The sequence below is a fragment of the Ictalurus punctatus genome, chromosome 24 (assembly GCF_001660625.3).
Source record: "Ictalurus punctatus breed USDA103 chromosome 24, Coco_2.0, whole genome shotgun sequence".
Lineage (NCBI taxonomy): Eukaryota > Metazoa > Chordata > Actinopteri > Siluriformes > Ictaluridae > Ictalurus > Ictalurus punctatus.
The window spans coordinates 13,147,595-13,165,375 of NC_030439.2; the positions used below are offsets into that span (position 1 = coordinate 13,147,595).

The 17,781-nt window shown below is 36.8% G+C and overlaps 3 protein-coding genes across 3 annotated transcripts; 1 reads left to right on the top strand and 2 right to left on the bottom strand.

The window, feature by feature from the left end:
• The first annotated feature begins 749 nt into the window (after positions 1 to 749).
• rbm48 (RNA binding motif protein 48) lies at positions 750 to 3,513 on the top strand. Its single transcript, XM_017455036.3, has 5 exons — positions 750 to 920; positions 1,539 to 1,729; positions 1,827 to 1,972; positions 2,108 to 2,676; positions 3,228 to 3,513. The coding sequence occupies exons 1-5, from the start codon at positions 798 to 800 to the stop codon at positions 3,300 to 3,302; spliced, it is 1,104 nt and encodes a 367-aa protein (XP_017310525.1). The 5' UTR covers positions 750 to 797; the 3' UTR covers positions 3,303 to 3,513.
• Positions 3,286 to 6,975, bottom strand: clxn (calaxin). The gene is given in 6 exon segments (NM_001200837.1): positions 3,286 to 3,436; positions 3,990 to 4,094; positions 4,230 to 4,381; positions 4,469 to 4,573; positions 4,718 to 4,873; positions 6,882 to 6,975. Coding segments are annotated over 6 exon segments (645 nt in total). The 5' UTR covers positions 6,958 to 6,975; the 3' UTR covers positions 3,286 to 3,385.
• A 2,448-nt stretch (positions 6,976 to 9,423) lies between these two features.
• Positions 9,424 to 12,706, bottom strand: LOC128629076 (progranulin-like). Its single transcript, XM_053675337.1, has 5 exons — positions 12,539 to 12,706; positions 12,135 to 12,269; positions 11,668 to 11,946; positions 11,454 to 11,591; positions 9,424 to 10,526 (listed from the first exon to the last, which is right to left on the bottom strand). The coding sequence occupies exons 2-5, from the start codon at positions 12,267 to 12,269 to the stop codon at positions 10,434 to 10,436; spliced, it is 645 nt and encodes a 214-aa protein (XP_053531312.1). The 5' UTR covers positions 12,539 to 12,706; the 3' UTR covers positions 9,424 to 10,433.
• Between the last annotated feature and the right edge of the window lie 5,075 nt (positions 12,707 to 17,781).

Sequence of the window (17,781 nt, forward strand, 5' to 3'; positions counted from 1 at the left end):
GGTGCGTTTGAGCACACACATTTTTGTTTAAAAAAAAAAAAGTTAATCTTGTTGTATTCAGACAATACTTGAAATATATATATTGTTACTTTGAAGTCTGTGATGATTGAGAATACTTAATAATAATAATAATAAAAAGTATTTAGTTTTTGTAAATTCAAAGGCATCAGTTAGATAGATTGGTTTGGTCTTGTGCAGCGTTCATGCTCTCTTTTACTTCTATTCCTCCTGAGAAATTGTACTTACTAACCCTAACCCTATTAACCTTCCTAGCTATTGCACAAATATACATAATGGAACCAGAGGTTAGTAAAAGTAAACGGTATATAATAAAAAAAAAAAATGAATTAATCATTATTACCTACCACTGAAACTAACCCACCACTAATAATAGAATAACAACCACCACTGAAACTACTTTTCCTACACTATGGTCAAATATGTATAGAGATAGGATATCTTTATTGTCATCTTACAAGTCGAGTAAAATTTGATTAGCATCTCACAATGCAATAGAAATGTCCTAAAGTACATGATATTAGCATTGAAATAAAACATCTAAAATTCAGGTTTGTGTATACAGTGGTACAGCAGCTTTGATTACATTAGGTTGATTTGGAAATTATTTTGATTGTAATTATTTCCGATGTTCTCACTAGTAATTACGATTTGAAGGAACGCTCGTTTGTCCCCTTTGGGTCGGAAACTCGAATTGATAATAGTTCCAGCAGCACGTGAAGGCTGCATCAGTACGGCTCTTTCGTTGTGCGCATGCTCGGAGAAGACTGTGAGAAAACATGGCGGCGTCCGAGGGCTGTTCTGTTTGGGATACACCGCGAGTGTACAAACATCATGAGCAACAGAAAGCCTGTCACACAAGACCAAAATACAGGGAGGGAAGAAGACCAAAAGCTGTCAAGGTCAGTTCGGGTTAATTCTTGTACATTTGAAGGGAAGTTAGTATAATTAATTAAAACTGACTGCACTAGTTAGCGACTCAAGCTTCGACGGCAGGGTTGGAAATGACATTACTGTACTGAAAACTGTCTTGTTGATATATAGTATTATTTTATATACAACATAGTCACATGATCAATTACCTGTCAGTCAGTTTCACCCTTGGACACAGCTACTTCAGAGTCTATAAAGATATGTATGTGTATGTGTGTGTGTGTGTGTGTGTGTGTGTGTGTGTGTGTGTGTGTGTATGTGGTGTGATCCCTGATCCCAGCCAGTTAATTAATCAGACAGATTTTTTTTTAGAACTATTGAGTAATTGTGAGTATGATATGTGAAATCCTCAGTGATTAACATAATTAAATAATTAGCCGTAAAGATATATTGAACACAGAGATAGGCAGATTCATATTTCTTATCTGCAGATAAACTGGATGACATCAGGGCTGGATATCAATATATGAATAGTATGGATAGTGTGCCATTTTGAACACTGCCTTTGTCATCATCAGTCTGTACTTCAGACATTGAGTGCGCTTTTATATCTTTTGCATGGTATGTTCTGCCTTGCCTCATTTTAGGTGTACACCATTAACTTGGAGTCTCGGTTTCTCCTGGTGCAAGGAGTGCCTGCTATCGGTGTGATGACCGAGCTGGTGCAACTTTTTGCACTTTATGGAGTGATAGAGGAATATAGAGTTCTTGATGAGTATCCTGCTGAACAATTCACTGAAGTTTATCTCATGAAGTTTCAGAAACTTACAAGTGCAAGGTGAGAATCAGTTTGTGATATCTGAATAATAAAAACAGCGCCCATGGTATACATTGTACTGAAAGTGTGATTATATTGATTTATTTTTTTTTTTCAGGGCTGCAAAGCGGAACACTGATGAAAAAAGCTTCTATGGAGGGATACTTCATGTGTGTTATGCTCCTGAATACGAGACTGTAGAAGACATAAGAAAGAAGCTGCAAGACCGGAGGAGCTACATGAACAGAGCATGTATAAAATCAGGTATTATGATGAAATACTGACAGCACACTTTCTAGATTTATGTTAAAATGTTTAAGATCTTTCTGCATTTTTAGACATTTCCTGCCTATTTTTTATTTATTTATTTATTTATTTATTTATTTATTTATTTAACAGAAACAGAAAGTGAAAAGGAACCCACAAGGTCCAAAAAACCTGCAGAGTCATCGGCACCAGCACTGGCATCTACTCCATGGGAAGACGGAAACCGTGCTCAAACAGAAACTTCAAATCCCAACACTTATTCTGGGTTTCCACTGTTGCCTTTACCGCCAGAGGAAGAAGCCCCTCAGCAATGTTTATCTTCTTGGGGATTTAAATCACACAGTCTACAAACAAATGCGCCTACAGAGGATAAGATGGGATCTCTACATCGTTTCATCTCAGCTTCCCCAGAACTTTCCAAACAGACCACAAATTGGCCAAACTCAGCATCTGCTGACAAGGAAGAAAGAGACAGGTCTAAAATATCCAGAAATCCTCCATCCACTGCACCAAGGTTCATACCGAGGACGGCACGTTTGGAAAACAGAAAGAGGAAAATGATGGACAATACAGACTTTTTGGGAATGTTGGACAAAAATGCTCCTTTCTTTGGACCCAAACTACCAGAACAACAAAAAATGGACATGGAAGATAATTCATTAAACACAACGGCCAGCTTAATCCGGCAAACAATGGCAAAGGTACGCTGTGTAATAGTGTTGTTACAGTTGCACAGTTTCATGGTTAGTCAGGATATATGATTAATGGTTACCTCAGTGTTGACTTTTTCAAAATACTGATTAAAATGCATTTCTTTCTATTTTACATGGGAAGGTGGGGTGATGTAATTATTACTGAAGCATCTCTGGGGTTTTAATCCTATCCGAATCTGTCATTATCAGTATTGTTCATGGACTGTGTGTGTACATGTCTGGTTAGATTACGGCATACTCTACAATTCTCGAAAATAACCAATTTCTGGAAAAGGAAACACATTTTTCCTATTGTCTGTTGCCCAAACAAAAATAAAACAGTTAAAAACACAACAATAAATTATAGACAACATTTAAAAGGACTTATTAACTCATATTAACATGAGACTTATATAGTATGCATGGAGTTTTAGTGTGACAAGTGTGTGTGTGGAAAAACCCCTATCGTGTCACTTTGATCAGTTTCATGAAAGTTAGGTTTTCTGGTTACTGAAATCAGAATTATTTCAAATTATTATTATTATTATTTTTTTTTTAAGGTCTCATCAATTCCCACGGAGATGAAGACCAGCAGTAACACCACCACCACCACAAAGCCTCGGAGAAGAATTTAATCACATTCTAACAATTCCTACAGAGAAACACACGTTGTACATTTGCTTTTAAAACCTTGTTGTGAATTTGTTATTTGACTGATTCAGGTCCTCAGTGTATCCTGGAATGCATGTTGTTCAAATGCCTGTATGCTCTGCAAAACAAACAAAAAAGCAGTATATTACTGAACAGCCTTTTGTATATTAATAAAAAAACGATGGCAGACCATTATGTTATATTTATATATTATGTATATATATTATTTATACATTATGTGTGTGTGTATGTGTGTGTGTGTGTGTATATATATATATATATATATATATATATATATATATATATATATATATATATATATATATATATATATATATATATATATATTATTATTTATTATTTATTTTTTATTTTTTTTAAAATAAAAGATTAACTTGACTGTTATTAGAGATGCTTTCAATTAAAATTTATTAAACTGTATAGCAGTTTGAAAAATAGACATTGTCACAAACTACTCATTTAGGCATTAGGTTGATTGGGGCATTGTGAGCTGCTGGTTTTTACTTTCATTTGTCACCTGTCTGTAGTTCAACCAAAGGGCTGGGGTTGTTTAGGAAGAAATACAAGGCATGTCAGTGTTTTTATTGCCATTTACCTCACAGGCAAGTACATTCATATCACTTTTAATGTGTGCTTTTGTTAATTTTTACCTTTGTGTCAGGAAGACAAGATCCAAAAGCCTCTAGTAAAAGATTTTCATCCCTCACAGCCTTTTCGAAGTCTGAATATGAAAGTCTGCTGTCGTGGTCATAATCCTGGACATCAACATCAGTTGCAGAATAAATGTTACTTGAACTTGTCATATTTTCAGATGACTGTTTCTCTCTCTCTCTCTCTCTCTCTCTCTCTCTCTCTCTATCTCTCTCGACAGTGCCCAGCTTTTCCCTTACCATTTTCTTTAGTATTATTTCCACGAGGTCCTTAATTCCTTCATCGGGGTCTTCCTCAGTCATCTGTCTGATCAGGCTGTTCTTCAGCATGTGGAACATTTCCTCCCGAGATATGTAGCCGTCCCCGTTCAGGTCATAAATGTCAAAACAGACTGCAGGAATTTCACAAACAGGACATTGGCACGATGAGCACTGTGACTGAAATTACTCATATAGAAGTAAGCACTGAATTCCCTTACATTTTATTTTCTCATCCAGTGTCCCTCGGAGGAAGACCGCTAGTCCTTCTATCCACTCTTTAACACTGATGTAGCTATCGTTGTCCTTGTCAAAGGCACGAAAAACTAGGACAGATGAGAATTAATGTATACTTACGGATAACATGAAGTATATTTATTGAAAACTCGAGAAATTTTTATCTTTTATCTATTATATAGTTTACACGCAGAATACACTCTGTCATCTATGCACAAACTTTGTGACCTTACCTCGGTCCATAATCATGTCATCGGTCAGTCCGAATGTGTTGTGCAGGATGTTGCGGAATTTTCCCCGGTCCAGTCCATGAGCCGCTTTCCTCTCAGTCTGTTCTCCCAGCAGTGTGTTAAACAGTCGGATCAGGCACTCCGCTTCAGTTTTATTAACTGCACAGCAAGAAGAATATTCCAGACCAGTTTGAAAAAAAATAATAAAGTCTAGTAGTATCTGACTACCAAAATCTCTCCTAATACTTGACTTTTGTACTGAAACAACCAGGTGTAAACTTCTTTATGAGATCAGAGAAGAGTTGCTTGTGAAGATGGGTGAATTTACACATTGTATAACATACTGTTCACTGCTTAGCAACGAATCTACTGTATTACATTTGTAAAACTGGGACAGATAATAATATTTAAAATGACTAACCTTCAATACATCTATGTTTTTTGGGGAAGATTAAAGACACACAAAACCTCTTCTCATGCTTGGGGTTGCTGCATGAGATGCATGGGAGTGCAAATAAGACATGGATAAACATTGTGAGTTCACGTATTTGTTTTAGATTTGGAAAAAAAAAAGGCAGTTTAAATGTCAGTTGATATTTCACCAATTTTAGCGATTTATTTTCCTCGAGCCAAGATGGCTTTGTAACATAAATATTTGCACTACATAGCCAAAAGTTTGTGGACACGTGACCATCACACCCATGTGTATAGGCCTAACCCAAACTGGCACAAAGTTGGAAGCACACAGTGGGTTGGAGTGGAAGAACTTTGTGTGTCCTGCACAGAGCCGTGACCTCAACACTGACTGAACGCCTTTGGGAGAATTGTAACGCTGAGTTCACCCCAGAACTCCTAACCAAACATCGGTGCCTGACCTCACTAATGCTCTTGTGGATGAACGGATAAATTTCCACAGCAACACTACAAAATCTAGTGGAAAACCTTCTTGGAAGAATGGAGGTTATTATAACAGCAAAGGATGTTCAACAAGCACATATGGATGTGATGGTCAGGTGTCCACAAACTTTTGAAGGGATAGTTAACCCAAAAATGAAAATTCTGTCATCAGTTACTCACCCGCATTTCGTTCCAAACCCATAAGACTTTCGTTCATCTTTGGAATGAAGTGAAATGAAATGAATACATTTTAAATGAAACCTGAAAGATTTCTGTCCTTCCATTTACAGTCCAAGTAACCAAAACTTTCAATCCCCAAAAAGTTCATAAAGGCATCGCAAAAGTAATCCATGTGACTCCAGTGGTTTAATCTCGTGATACGAGTTTGTGTGCACAGAAAAACAAAACTTTATTCACAAAATATCTTCACTTCTATATAGATCTCTGACGCATGTTCACGAGAGAACCACGACGTATGCGTGTTGTGTTGACGTGAGAGCAGACAAAAAAATGCAAGTCCTCATCTATGTTCTGGCGATACAACGGGACCCGGAAGCGCTGCACTGTTTACAGCAGAGGAAGACGGACACTGGACACAAACTGAGTCACACAGAACAATCTTTGTAACAAAGATGTCTGCAGATTTCCACATAGAGGAGTTGCATTTTTTTTTTTTGTCCGCTCTCGCGTCAACACAACACGCATACGCCACGGTTCTCTCATGAAACGCGTGTCGCAGATCTAAGCGGAAGTGAAGATATTTTGTGTATAAAGTTTTTTTTTGCTCACACTAAGCATTCGTATCACTTCCAAAAATTGAGATTAAACCACTGGAATCACATGGATTACTTTCACAATTCCTTTATGAACTTTCCAGAGCTTGAAAGTTTTGGTTACTTGGACTGTAAATGGAGGGACAGAAATCTCCCAGGTTTCATTAAAAATGTCTTCATTTGTGTTCCGAAGATGAACGAAAGTCTTATGGGTTTGGAACCACTCGAGGGTGAGAAACTGATGACAGAATTTTTTGGAGTGAACTATCCCTTTAATACTAACCCTCCAGGTGTACCAGGGTCTGACATATCAGAGTATGACGTATATATACAAGCGATTATTAAAACTAAAGGTCCACTCACTGGTTGGTGAATAATGTATCTAACTAGCTAAGCTAGTAATGCATAACTATATATCTCAGTAGTGCTCACACGCATGTTTCTTGTTCGCTGAGTAACATCCAGATAATTAATATGCAACAATCTGCGATACTTACAGTGTTTAACTTGTTTAGACAGAGTTTCAGCCAAGGTTTGAATCAGCTTTTTGCTCAGCGCAGACATCTCGGACATGCTGAAAGCGCACGCTCAATAACTCAGGATGTTGACACTGGGTTACCATGGAAACTCAAATCCGCCTCTATTTACCTCCTCTAGAGGGCGACAAATACCTACAAGTCTTCTGTAAGGCTGAATCCAAAATACACTGTACATGAAAGAACAGTTTATACACCCTATTTACTGCACTAATTATCTACGACAGAGCCGTTTATGATTTAACCTTCTGTTTGTCTTTTAGGATTTACTCTACCGGTTTTAGTAAACCTGCTAGCTCGTTAACTTTAACCTAATAAAGTGGAAACTCGCCCAGTTTATATGTCCTGCACTTCCCCCTTCCCTTCCCTCTGGCAAACACTTCCATAGCAGCACTGCACACACCTTCTGGCTAAAGGACAGCTTCTTCCCTCATTTCATAAGGATCCTCAACAGCATCCATTAACTGATGCTGGCTTTTCCTACCTCACTACACTGAACTGCTCATGAAACTGCAAACATGCTGCTTTTAGTGTTTCTAGTGTTAGATTTAGTAAATCTAGTGTTTACATTTCCAATCGAAATAAGTACTCTGTAGTAAATTTTCTGCCGAAGTCTCCACATGAAAGAGTAAATAATCTTGACTAACATATTCATCCGAGTCTCAATTGTGTATGGAAGCCCTAGAGAATTGTAACGCTGACTGCACCCCAGGACTCCTCACCAAACATCAGTGCCTGACCTCACTAATGCTCTTGTGGATGAATGGATACATTTAGACAGCAACACTACAAAATCTATTGGAAAACCTTCTTGGAAGAATGGAGGTTATTATAACAACAAAGGATGTTCAACAAGCACATATGGGTGTGATGGTCAGGTGTCCACAAACCTTTAAAGGGATATTTCACCCAAAAATGAAAATTCTGTCATCAGTTACTCACCCGCATTTCGTTCCAAACCCATAAGACTTTCGTTCATCTTTGGAACGCAAATGAAGACATTTTTAATGAAACCTGAGAGATTTCTGTCCTTCCATTTACAGTCCAAGTAACCAAAACTTTCAATCCCCAAAAAGTTCATAAAGGCATCGCAAAAGTAATCCATGTGACTCCAGTGGTTTAATCTCGTGATACGAGTTTGTGTGCACAGAAAAACAAAACTTTATTCACAAAATATCTTCACTTCTATATAGATCTCTGACGCATGTTCACGAGAGAACCACGACGTATGCGTGTTGTGTTGACGTGAGAGCAGACAAAAAAATGCAAGTCCTCACCTATGTCGCACGTTCTGGCGATACAACGGGACCCGGAAGCGCTGCACTGTTTACAGGAGTCCTGTTTACGCTGGACACAAACTGAGTCACACAGAACAATCTTTGTAACAAAGATGTCTGCAGATTTCCACATAAAGGAGGACTTGCATTTTTTTTTTTTTGCCTTTTTTTACACATGAAAGAGTAAATAATCCTGACTAACATATTCATCCGAGTCTCAGTTGTGTATGGAAGCCCTAAGTGGCCATGCATTACTACTTTTTTATTCTGTTGTTTTCTCGTGATCTCGACTTAATTTTCTCGTGATCTCGACATAACAAAAGTTGTTTTCTCGTGATCTCGACATAGCAAAAGTTGTTTTTTCATGATGTAATTTTATTGTGAGAAAATCTGGTGCTTTGTGAATGGGACAGGTGTTCCTTCATAAATGTAATAGTTGCCCGCTGTAGAGATGGACTTTATCGAGGATCGAGATGGACTTTAGAGAGGGGTGTGTGTCCCCTTCTCAAGTGTCGGACACTAATGTAGAAGTCGTCAATCCTGCAGGGTTGAAGTATTTTTGTAGGCCAGCCCAGAAGTTAGCATTGTCCTGGTTCCCTCGACAAAAAAAGCCAATAGGATTTTTCCATTGGTTTTTGGATTATTGCAGAAAATAAACTATGTGACCAACAAATGTTTATGATTCTTACATGTTTCGTTCATTAAGATAAGACTCATAAGATTTTGAAGCCTATACACTCGCCAGAAGTAAAAAGCTAATGTTAGGCTAAAAAAAGAACTACACCACGGTCGCATGGCTTCAACATCATCACCGCTATGCTTCCGACAACTCTTTCAATCTTTATTTAAAATACAATACAATTGGAAAATACTATAAATTGATCAATCTACAAGTTGAGTTGCAAGAGTGCGAGTATAAACACAACGAGGCTGTAACAGACGAGTTTACCTGTTCGGCGTGATGACGTTTAATGTCCCTGACAACCTCTGTAGTCCCATTTAGCTACTTGTTAGCAATCGTCTTTTTCAAGACACGTAAAAGCATTTTAAAAAATCCTGCGTGGGGTATTACTGATGTATTTTATGGCATAGTATAAAACGTGAACATACATTGAGCTTGTGTTAACCACAGACCTTATTTCAGGCATTTTGCCAAAAAAACCATTAAACTCCCCCATTGACTTTGGGATGATTGAGGTCCAGTGCACAGGAAAATTAAGTCGAGATAACAAGAAAACAACTTTTATTATGTCGAGATCACGAGAAAACAACAGTAAAAAAAGTAATAATGTATGGCCGCTTAGGGCTTCCGTAGTTATGTGTCTCCTGCACAGTATAATATCTGTGAGCAATAAGGCGCGGCGGCATAGGCCTTTGGTTTTCAAAGTGGGGGCCGCTAGGGGGCGCCCGGGGGACCTCAACAATTTGGTGTGAATTGATTTGATTGATGATTTTTTTTTACATGTTTTTTTTTTCAGACCACCACACACACACACACACACACACACACACACACACACACACACACACACACACACACACACACACACAATCAATTCCTAATGTAATGTAATGTAAAGATGTAAGATGTAATTATTAATTTAAAAAAGTGGAATATATTCAGAAGTCTGTATTTTTAATGTGTTTTAAAGACATCTTGCAAAAGTGGGGCCTCGGTCAAATGTTAATGCTATTTGGGGGGTCTTGCCCTGGAAAAGTTTGGGAACCCCTGGCATAGGCTATTTGTCTCATTATCATAAAGAGAAAGTAATGCATAAATGAACAGATATTGATGTAAAGAATAAAAAGGATTTTTTTAAAAAACCGAAATAACAGAAAATAATAATTAATAGAGAAATAAAAAATATCAGAAATAAAATAAAAATTAATAAAGACAGAAGTTATTGAATATTATGCAACATTCAATAAAGAATCATAAACTAGAAATAATGCGCATACAATTTTGTGAATAACATTTTTTAAGATTAATTTCTATTTGCATCATTTACATTTTTTACTCATTTTCAGTCATTTATTTTTGTAATTTATTTCTTGTTTCTTCAAAATGAGAACTTAATAAAATTCAATGTAACTGTTCCTGTTTATTGTGGCATAAAAATTTTTTGAACCATGGAGCATAATAAAGTAATACACTTGTTGCTTAAATAAAATACAGTAAATGATTATTGCTTTTTTTTCTGAACCTAGCCTTCTTTTTAAAGAAAATCAAAGTCACTCATGCAGTATTGTCAAAGTCAGTAATGCAGACTTCCTCATCACAGTGAAACCCGATGGGACAGCAACCTGTGTCACTCTGACAGCACTGATCCTGCAGAGATTAACTGTAGTTAGCCAAGTTACATTCATGATTTGCTTGATAAATAATGCAATATTTTTTTTTCATTTCTTTTCTTTAAACTCTATGCATATTGGTTGGCTGAGATTCACGTTCCATATTGTTATAAGAGTTTACATAATAAGAGTTAAACTTTCTGTGGCGCTGTGGAAAAATTATTGCTTTATTAGCCTCACAAACCAAATATTCCAGCTACAAGACTAAGAGTGGATTATAATGAGTACTAGAAATTGCAAAACACTAAAATGTAAACTGTGTCATAAGATCAGATTTCACAAGACCAGGATATCATGTCCAACTGTCACTTGGGAGACATTAGAGTTGATGCAATAACCACTGACTGACAAACTAGCTAGTATGGCTGTGGATTTTAATGTTAGATACATCCATGCATGTCTCTGGACTGAGGAAACCCCCGCAGCACGGGGAGAACATGCAAACTCCACACACGCAGGGCTGCAGCGGGAATTGAACCCCCAACCTTGGAGGTGTGAGGCGAACATGCTAACCACAGTGTGCCCCACGTTAAATACATTTGAGTATAAAAGTTTGCAGCCCCCTTGATTTCTGGGAAAGGAAAAAGAAATGTACCTATATTTTACACTTTATCTGCAAGGAAATCTAAGATAATTCTAAGATATACTGAATGAAGTGTATCCTGCAACAAGAAAACAATCCAAAACATACAAAATATGAAGATTGGATGGTAATGGCCTGACACAAATCACACCACCCTATTGTTAAGTACTTTCCTATAATGAGTCATCTTCCTTCCTGTATACACCCACTCAACCACACAGTGTTGTAGTTTGCTAATGTTTGTCACTAAATCCTATTTTAAAACATTTTATTTATGTAATACTTTATTGAAGAAAGGGAGAATATCATTTTGTCTTGTACCTGAATGGTGTTGCTCTGCATCGCAGCAATCTGTGGAGATGCAGGAAGTCTCAGTGCTCCCCTAAAACAGTGGGTGGATGTGCTGTCACAGCGATAACCAAAGGGACAGCAGTGGATGCCATCAGGGCAGCACTGACCCTAAAGGATCAGATAAGATGTTAAGATTATACTCATAAACCCTAACACATTCAAGATTTGCTGAAAAAATACCAACCACACTGTATATGCAGCATGACCACTGCCCAAAAGGAGACCTGCAGCACGTTGTACCATCAGGGCAGGTATAGAAGTTGTCACAGTGAACCACAGAGAGAGAAGGATTGTCAGATTTCACAAGAGCAACAGGAGCTCTTTTCTCTTCCTCCTCTGCAGCTATCTGAGAAGAAAGAGGGATTCTATACCATGGAAGCCCCTTTTTCTTACACAGCTGAGTCTCTAGGTCACACTGGTAGTCTTGTGGACAGCAGTGGGCCTTGTCTGGACAGCAAACAGCCTTAAAGAATACAAATAGGGTATAATTTAGAGGATACTAAGGAGGTTTTTGTTTATATAGGATGTATTTAAGATTCAGTCATAATGTAACATTATTGTATCTTTGATTAGATAAACAGATCACATATTTGTAATAAATCCTTATTAATTAAGCTCCACAAGAAATGAATAGCTCTGGTTTCTGCTTACAGATGGATATTGGCAGCATGCATATCCCGTCTTAGTTGGGCAGCAAGTATTTTTGTCTTCACATTCTGTCCCGTCTGGACAGACAATACTGCAAGAAACCAGCCCTACCATAAGCAACACTAAAACAGCAGTCATCTAGAGGATGAGAAAACAAAGCATACTTGTTTACCCATTATCTACAATAATGCCTTTATGTACAATAAATTCTCCCCCAAAACAGCAGTAAGATCTAAATAATGTAGAATTTCTAAATTTTCCTTCACCAATGAACACATAAAAGACAGTAGAATGTCTGCATCCAAAACTACAGTCAAAACTAGACTGTCAAGTTAAGTAGTGTTTAATCCCTTCAATGTAAATGCAGTTGTCTATGAAAAAAATACAAATCTCATTCCAACACTTGCCTTGCTTTTGCAGTGGACTACTTGTTAGCAATATCCGTCCGTACATTCAATTTCAGCTTCTCAAATGACTATATTGACCTGTAAACAAACACATATCTAGCAGATGTGAACCTTCAACATGCAAAAAAAAGAGGAACTGGCCCTTTCATATCCCTCTTGTCAGTGTTGCATAGAAAGAGTTTTCATGTAGGGCACTTGTGAAAAACAATGTTTCAAGTGTCGTATGGAACAATGAACCTGACTCAGATTACACTAAATGTTTTTGAAAGCAGATATTGAAAATAATTAGGTAATTGTATTTTGGAGTATTATACTTTACTTGAGTGTTATACTACCTGAGTACTTGTACACTTACTTAATTACATTTAACAAAAAACAAAAATTTAATTAATTGCATTTTTATTCAGATCTTGAAAGTACTCCAGGGTTGCTGCGACTATTTTTATTATTTTTTTAAATTAAAATGTAAGGCTTTTTAAGACCTTTTTAAGACCTGAAGAAATAAAAATGAATACTGGACGAACATAAAGAACAAGCTAACACAATCTCAATACAGTGAGAGTTAGCATAATGCCCGTTTCATCAGTGGTGCAGTATCTCAAGTAGAGGTCCAGTTGGTTTTTTTTAGTTATCTTGTTCATAATTTCGTCGATCATAACAACAAAACAGATTCTTGAGACACAATCTCTACTTCAGACTAGGGATGCACCGAAATTAAAATTCTTGGCTGAAGCTGAAACCGAGTATAATGAAAAACTTGGCCGAAAGCCGAAGGCCGAATACGGAACACGTTTTTTCGTGTTTTTTCCATTTATTTTGCCATTTTTTTCACCATTGCATAAAGTAAATAGTCAAAATGTGCTTTTTACTATTTTGTCTTGCTTTTCAATAAAAAATCAATTACAAAAACTATAATTTCAAAATATTAATTTAACACTGAACATTTTTTTTTCATTCCAGCAGGCATAAGCTACCAACAAGGCACAATATAACTTTAAATAAATAAATGAGTAAAATAAAAATATTTATGTGGTCATCTTTGAGCCCCCCCTTGAACAGCCTATGTTAGGCCTATAACTGACTGCTGAAAGAATGGAACACTCTGTAGCCTACAACTAAAAAGTGCATTAAAAAGTGCATTGACAAGAGTGCAAAAAATGGTTCTATTCGGTTCTATACGGCTGATTATATTGGGGATATATACTGCTCGCGTCCCTGTACACTGTACACAGTATTATATTAGATATAGATAAATATGTCTATACCTGCTTCCCTACTCTACTCCCTTACGTCTCGCGACGTGACAGAAACAAAACAAACGCACAGAAAACATCCGAAGAGCACGTAGCTCGTGCACGTAGCTCGTGCATGCGCGCGCCCCCTCATCGAGGTCGTGACATTTGCGCGTCTCACTCTGGTTGCTAGGCTATTTGGTCGCGTCATCAAACACGTCATTGTTCGGTCAAATTTATTTGGCATTTTCACTTATTCGGCCGAACACCGAAAGTGCTTTTTTTTTGTCGCTATTTTCGGCTGAATATTTTCGGTTGCCAAATAATTTCAGTTGCCGAACATTCGGTGCATCCCTACTTCAGACACAAGCTCTCTTTGAATAAATGGAGCAAAAGCACTCTACAGTATGCCATTGTGTCTCTACCGCAAATAATGACTTATGCACATTCAGAATCGGGGAACATCGCTTTAAAAACTGCATTGATCTCGTCGTTTGATTTTGTTTTAGGAATGGTGTCGATTTATAGTGTGAAGAACCCACAGCACGTCAGCTTTCAATTTTTCTGATAAACTAAAAAGCCTGTGTTACAGTTGTGTTTGCCTTAGTGTTCACCTGATGAGAAGAGCTGCTACTAGCGGCAACATAGGAATCCACTACAGTACACTACTCTGACTAGCAGTGTTGCGCTGGTGCTTCTCAGATTTACCAACTATGAGATTCAGTTGCATTAATTCCCATTGTACCCAATTTAAAAGTATTGTTGGCTTCATTAGTGTCATTAGTTGATGCCAACAATCTCAGAAACTGCTCATCTTCGAACCACTGAGAGTTGAATTTGCCCTTCCCCATTACGCCCAATTTGCTTGCTAACTCTAAGTTAAGTGACACACTGAAGTGTGCAAAATGTCACAAATGTAAACAAGACTACATAACAACACTGAGTTGCAATCCAGCCTAAACGGCTATATTTATTTATTTATCAGATTTAAGACTTCATCTAAAAATTCAATGGTTTGTAGAAAAAATACACATATTGAGGCATTTTAATTGCCTTAAAATCAGGATATTCAATTTTCTGACCTTTAACACTTTTTGATGACCTTCGGGAACCCTGTACTCATTACAAATATTAAAGGTCTCTTCTTCTCTCAACTAGCCATTTACTGCATGCTGTGTGATCAATCAAATAGGTTCCCACACATCTCAAACCTCAAGAATTGTGCAAATTCCTCATCTATGGTCAGCTTCTCATGCTACACAGTTTAGTTAACGTTATATCTATTCATGTGAATTTAAAACTGAATAGGCCACTTGTCTGCAATGTGGAACTTGAGGATAAGCACCTCTGGCCCTGCTTCAGTAAAATATTTCAATGTGCTGGAGTAAGCAAAGATTCATAATACACGACACATTCATTTCCTCCATAGAAGCCATGAACTCCTTCCAATGTTAAAATGCATGTTGAGGAAAGTTTAGCTACTTTACTGGCTATATTTAAATAAGTTACAAAGTTGGCCTGTTTTGATAATGCCAGTTTAGACTAGATAATTCTAGTGGACAACAGTTTATTTATTTATGTATTATGAAAGTGAACACAAATATAATTCCTGATTGTTTGTACCAAATAGAAAAACACTGACTTTTATTGAATTTAATGTGTTTAATCTCTTGATAGTGGTAACACATTGCACAAGTTCCACTGACCTAAAGGTGTTACATAGGCTACACATCTCTCAAGAGCTTTCGGTGTCTGTTGGAGAGTGTGTGTGCATCTATGAGACTTGACTGTCATGTCGTGTCAGTTTGATGACTGTCAACTCATCAGTCATGCACTTTTATTAATCACCAAAAACGAATTATGGAGATTCTAAAAATGTCATTTTGAGTCCTTTCCCATTCACTAACATGTTAAAAACTGTACTGCAGTCAGCCACTAGAGGGCCTCAGAGATATTTTGGCTTCACTTTTGAATCCCTGATAGGACGTCTACCAACACAGCCATTGGTCTGGACACAGTAGAGAAAACTTTACGATTCACGATTAATGAATTCAAACTATGTAGCAAAACACTCGGATTTCTTGATCTCGTTATCAGACCCTGAAGAGTAAGTGAGGTGGAGTTGTGACCATGGAAAGCCAAAAGGGTCACATAGATGTAAAAAATGCTGTTTAGACAACATTGTGTACAATATATGTTTAATGTTCTGATCCACTGTATCAAATAATAAACGAATATAAGGTAAAATATAGCTTTACACCATATATTTACAGGCTCAACTAAATAATATGTTATAGTTTAGTACTATAATTAGAACAATATGATAGAACATATCCAGTCCTATCCCTAATCTTGATTCAGATGATTTTTCATTCTTATATCTGGGTATTTTTTTGGGTGGCTCTAGTTATGAAATACTACATAATTCATATATGCCATCAGCATGATGAAACATTTGAGCCCAGTTTGAGTACAGTTGAGACCATTTCACTGTCAAACTTTAGATTCACGTTAGATTTTGCCTAAATGGCTATATTACAGTCATCAATAACTGATATTCATGTGGCACTAGTTATGAAATATTGCATAGTTGAAAAACGGACAGATTCTTGATCTCCTCAGAGTGTGCATGCCCCTACTAAATTTGAGCCCATTTCATTGTCAACTTTGGAGAAAATCCACCTTAAACTTTAAGCCTTTATGTATTAATAAGTAATTTTAGGTTCCAGTAATCTACAATGGACTAGGGTCATATCCAGGGTGTATTTTACAAAATACAAACCGGTGTAAATACAAATTGGATGTGACTAGAGTCCATTGCAGCCATACAGGCAAAGTTTATGGTGAATATTCTTTAAAGGTTGACAGTAAAATGGACTCAAATTTTGTAGGGTCACACTCTTTGAGGTCTGGGAGGTACTATACTCTCAACAATTCTGTCTATAATTATAAATAATGCATAACCTTAGAGTTGTGTTAATAACATAATTTATTAGAATACACATATCTTAATCATTAAAAAAAAAACATTCTATATGACTTCTTTGCTTATAAGAGTTTTAGATAAGTTAGAAAAGTTAGTTTTCACACTCAAAAAAACAATACATTATGTAATTCCACAAGTTAAATAACGTTTAATTTTTACTTTTGAATACTTAAATACGTTGAGACAGGACTCAAACTAGCACTTTACTTTCAGTTTCTCTTGGCAAATCAATGGTTAGATTTTTTTGATTTGCTAAGCTTATGTGGTAATAGCTTTCTGCTATTTGTTCTGTGTTGCTAGTCTTGTTATTGTCTGTTATGTTAGTGTTTAAGTGGTGTTTTTTTTCACTGCTATAATCAGCTGCCATATCACATGATGCAAATTGAGGAAGATGTATTTGTATGCTGTAGGATTATAATTTCCCTTCAGTGGAACTAAGTGGCTCAAACCTGTTCCAGCATGGCAATGCTCCTGTGCAAAAAGCGAAGTCCAGGGTCTGTCAAGGTTGGAGTGAAAGAATTTGAGTGGCCTGCACAAAGTCCTAATATCAACCCCACTGAACAGCTTTGAGCTGAACTGGAACACTGACTGCACCCCAGGCCTCCTCACCCGACATCAGTGACTGACCTCACTAACACTTTTGTGGCTGAATGAACAAATCACCACAGCCATGCTCCAAAATCTAGTGGAAGCCTTCCCAGAAGAGTGGAGATTATTATAACAGCAAAAGGGGACAAGATCTGGAATGGGATGTTCAAAAATCACATATGGGTGTGTTGGTGAGGTTTCCACATACTTTTGGCCATATAGTCTAAGTGTCACCTGTACAATTAATATAATATATAGTGAATACTGAGACATTGTGACATAGGTCTCATTATAATAAGGTAAAAGAAATGCAAAATAATTAAATAATGAAGTAAAAAAATTATAAGTATAAAAAACAGAAAATAATAGCAAATAGAGAAATAGAAATATAAGAAATTTTATAAAAACTAAATAAAGAAAGTTTTTATAATACAATA

Excerpts from the sequence above, each read along its gene's own strand:
- rbm48 (XM_017455036.3), top strand. The coding sequence starts at position 798 with ATGGCGGCGTCCGAGGGCTGTTCTGTTTGGGATACACCGCGAGTGTAC. Across the intron at positions 921-1,538 it reads GAAGACCAAAAGCTGTCAAG|GTGTACACCATTAACTTGGA; the intron begins GTCAGTTCGGGT and ends GCCTCATTTTAG. Across the intron at positions 2,677-3,227 it reads TCCGGCAAACAATGGCAAAG|GTCTCATCAATTCCCACGGA; the intron begins GTACGCTGTGTA and ends TTTTTTTTTAAG.
- LOC128629076 (XM_053675337.1), bottom strand. The coding sequence starts at position 12,269 with ATGACTGCTGTTTTAGTGTTGCTTATGGTAGGGCTGGTTTCTTGCAGT. Across the intron at positions 11,592-11,667 it reads CATGCTGCATATACAGTGTG|GGTCAGTGCTGCCCTGATGG; the intron begins GTTGGTATTTTT and ends CTGATCCTTTAG. Across the intron at positions 10,527-11,453 it reads TGCAGAGCAACACCATTCAG|GATCAGTGCTGTCAGAGTGA; the intron begins GTACAAGACAAA and ends TAATCTCTGCAG.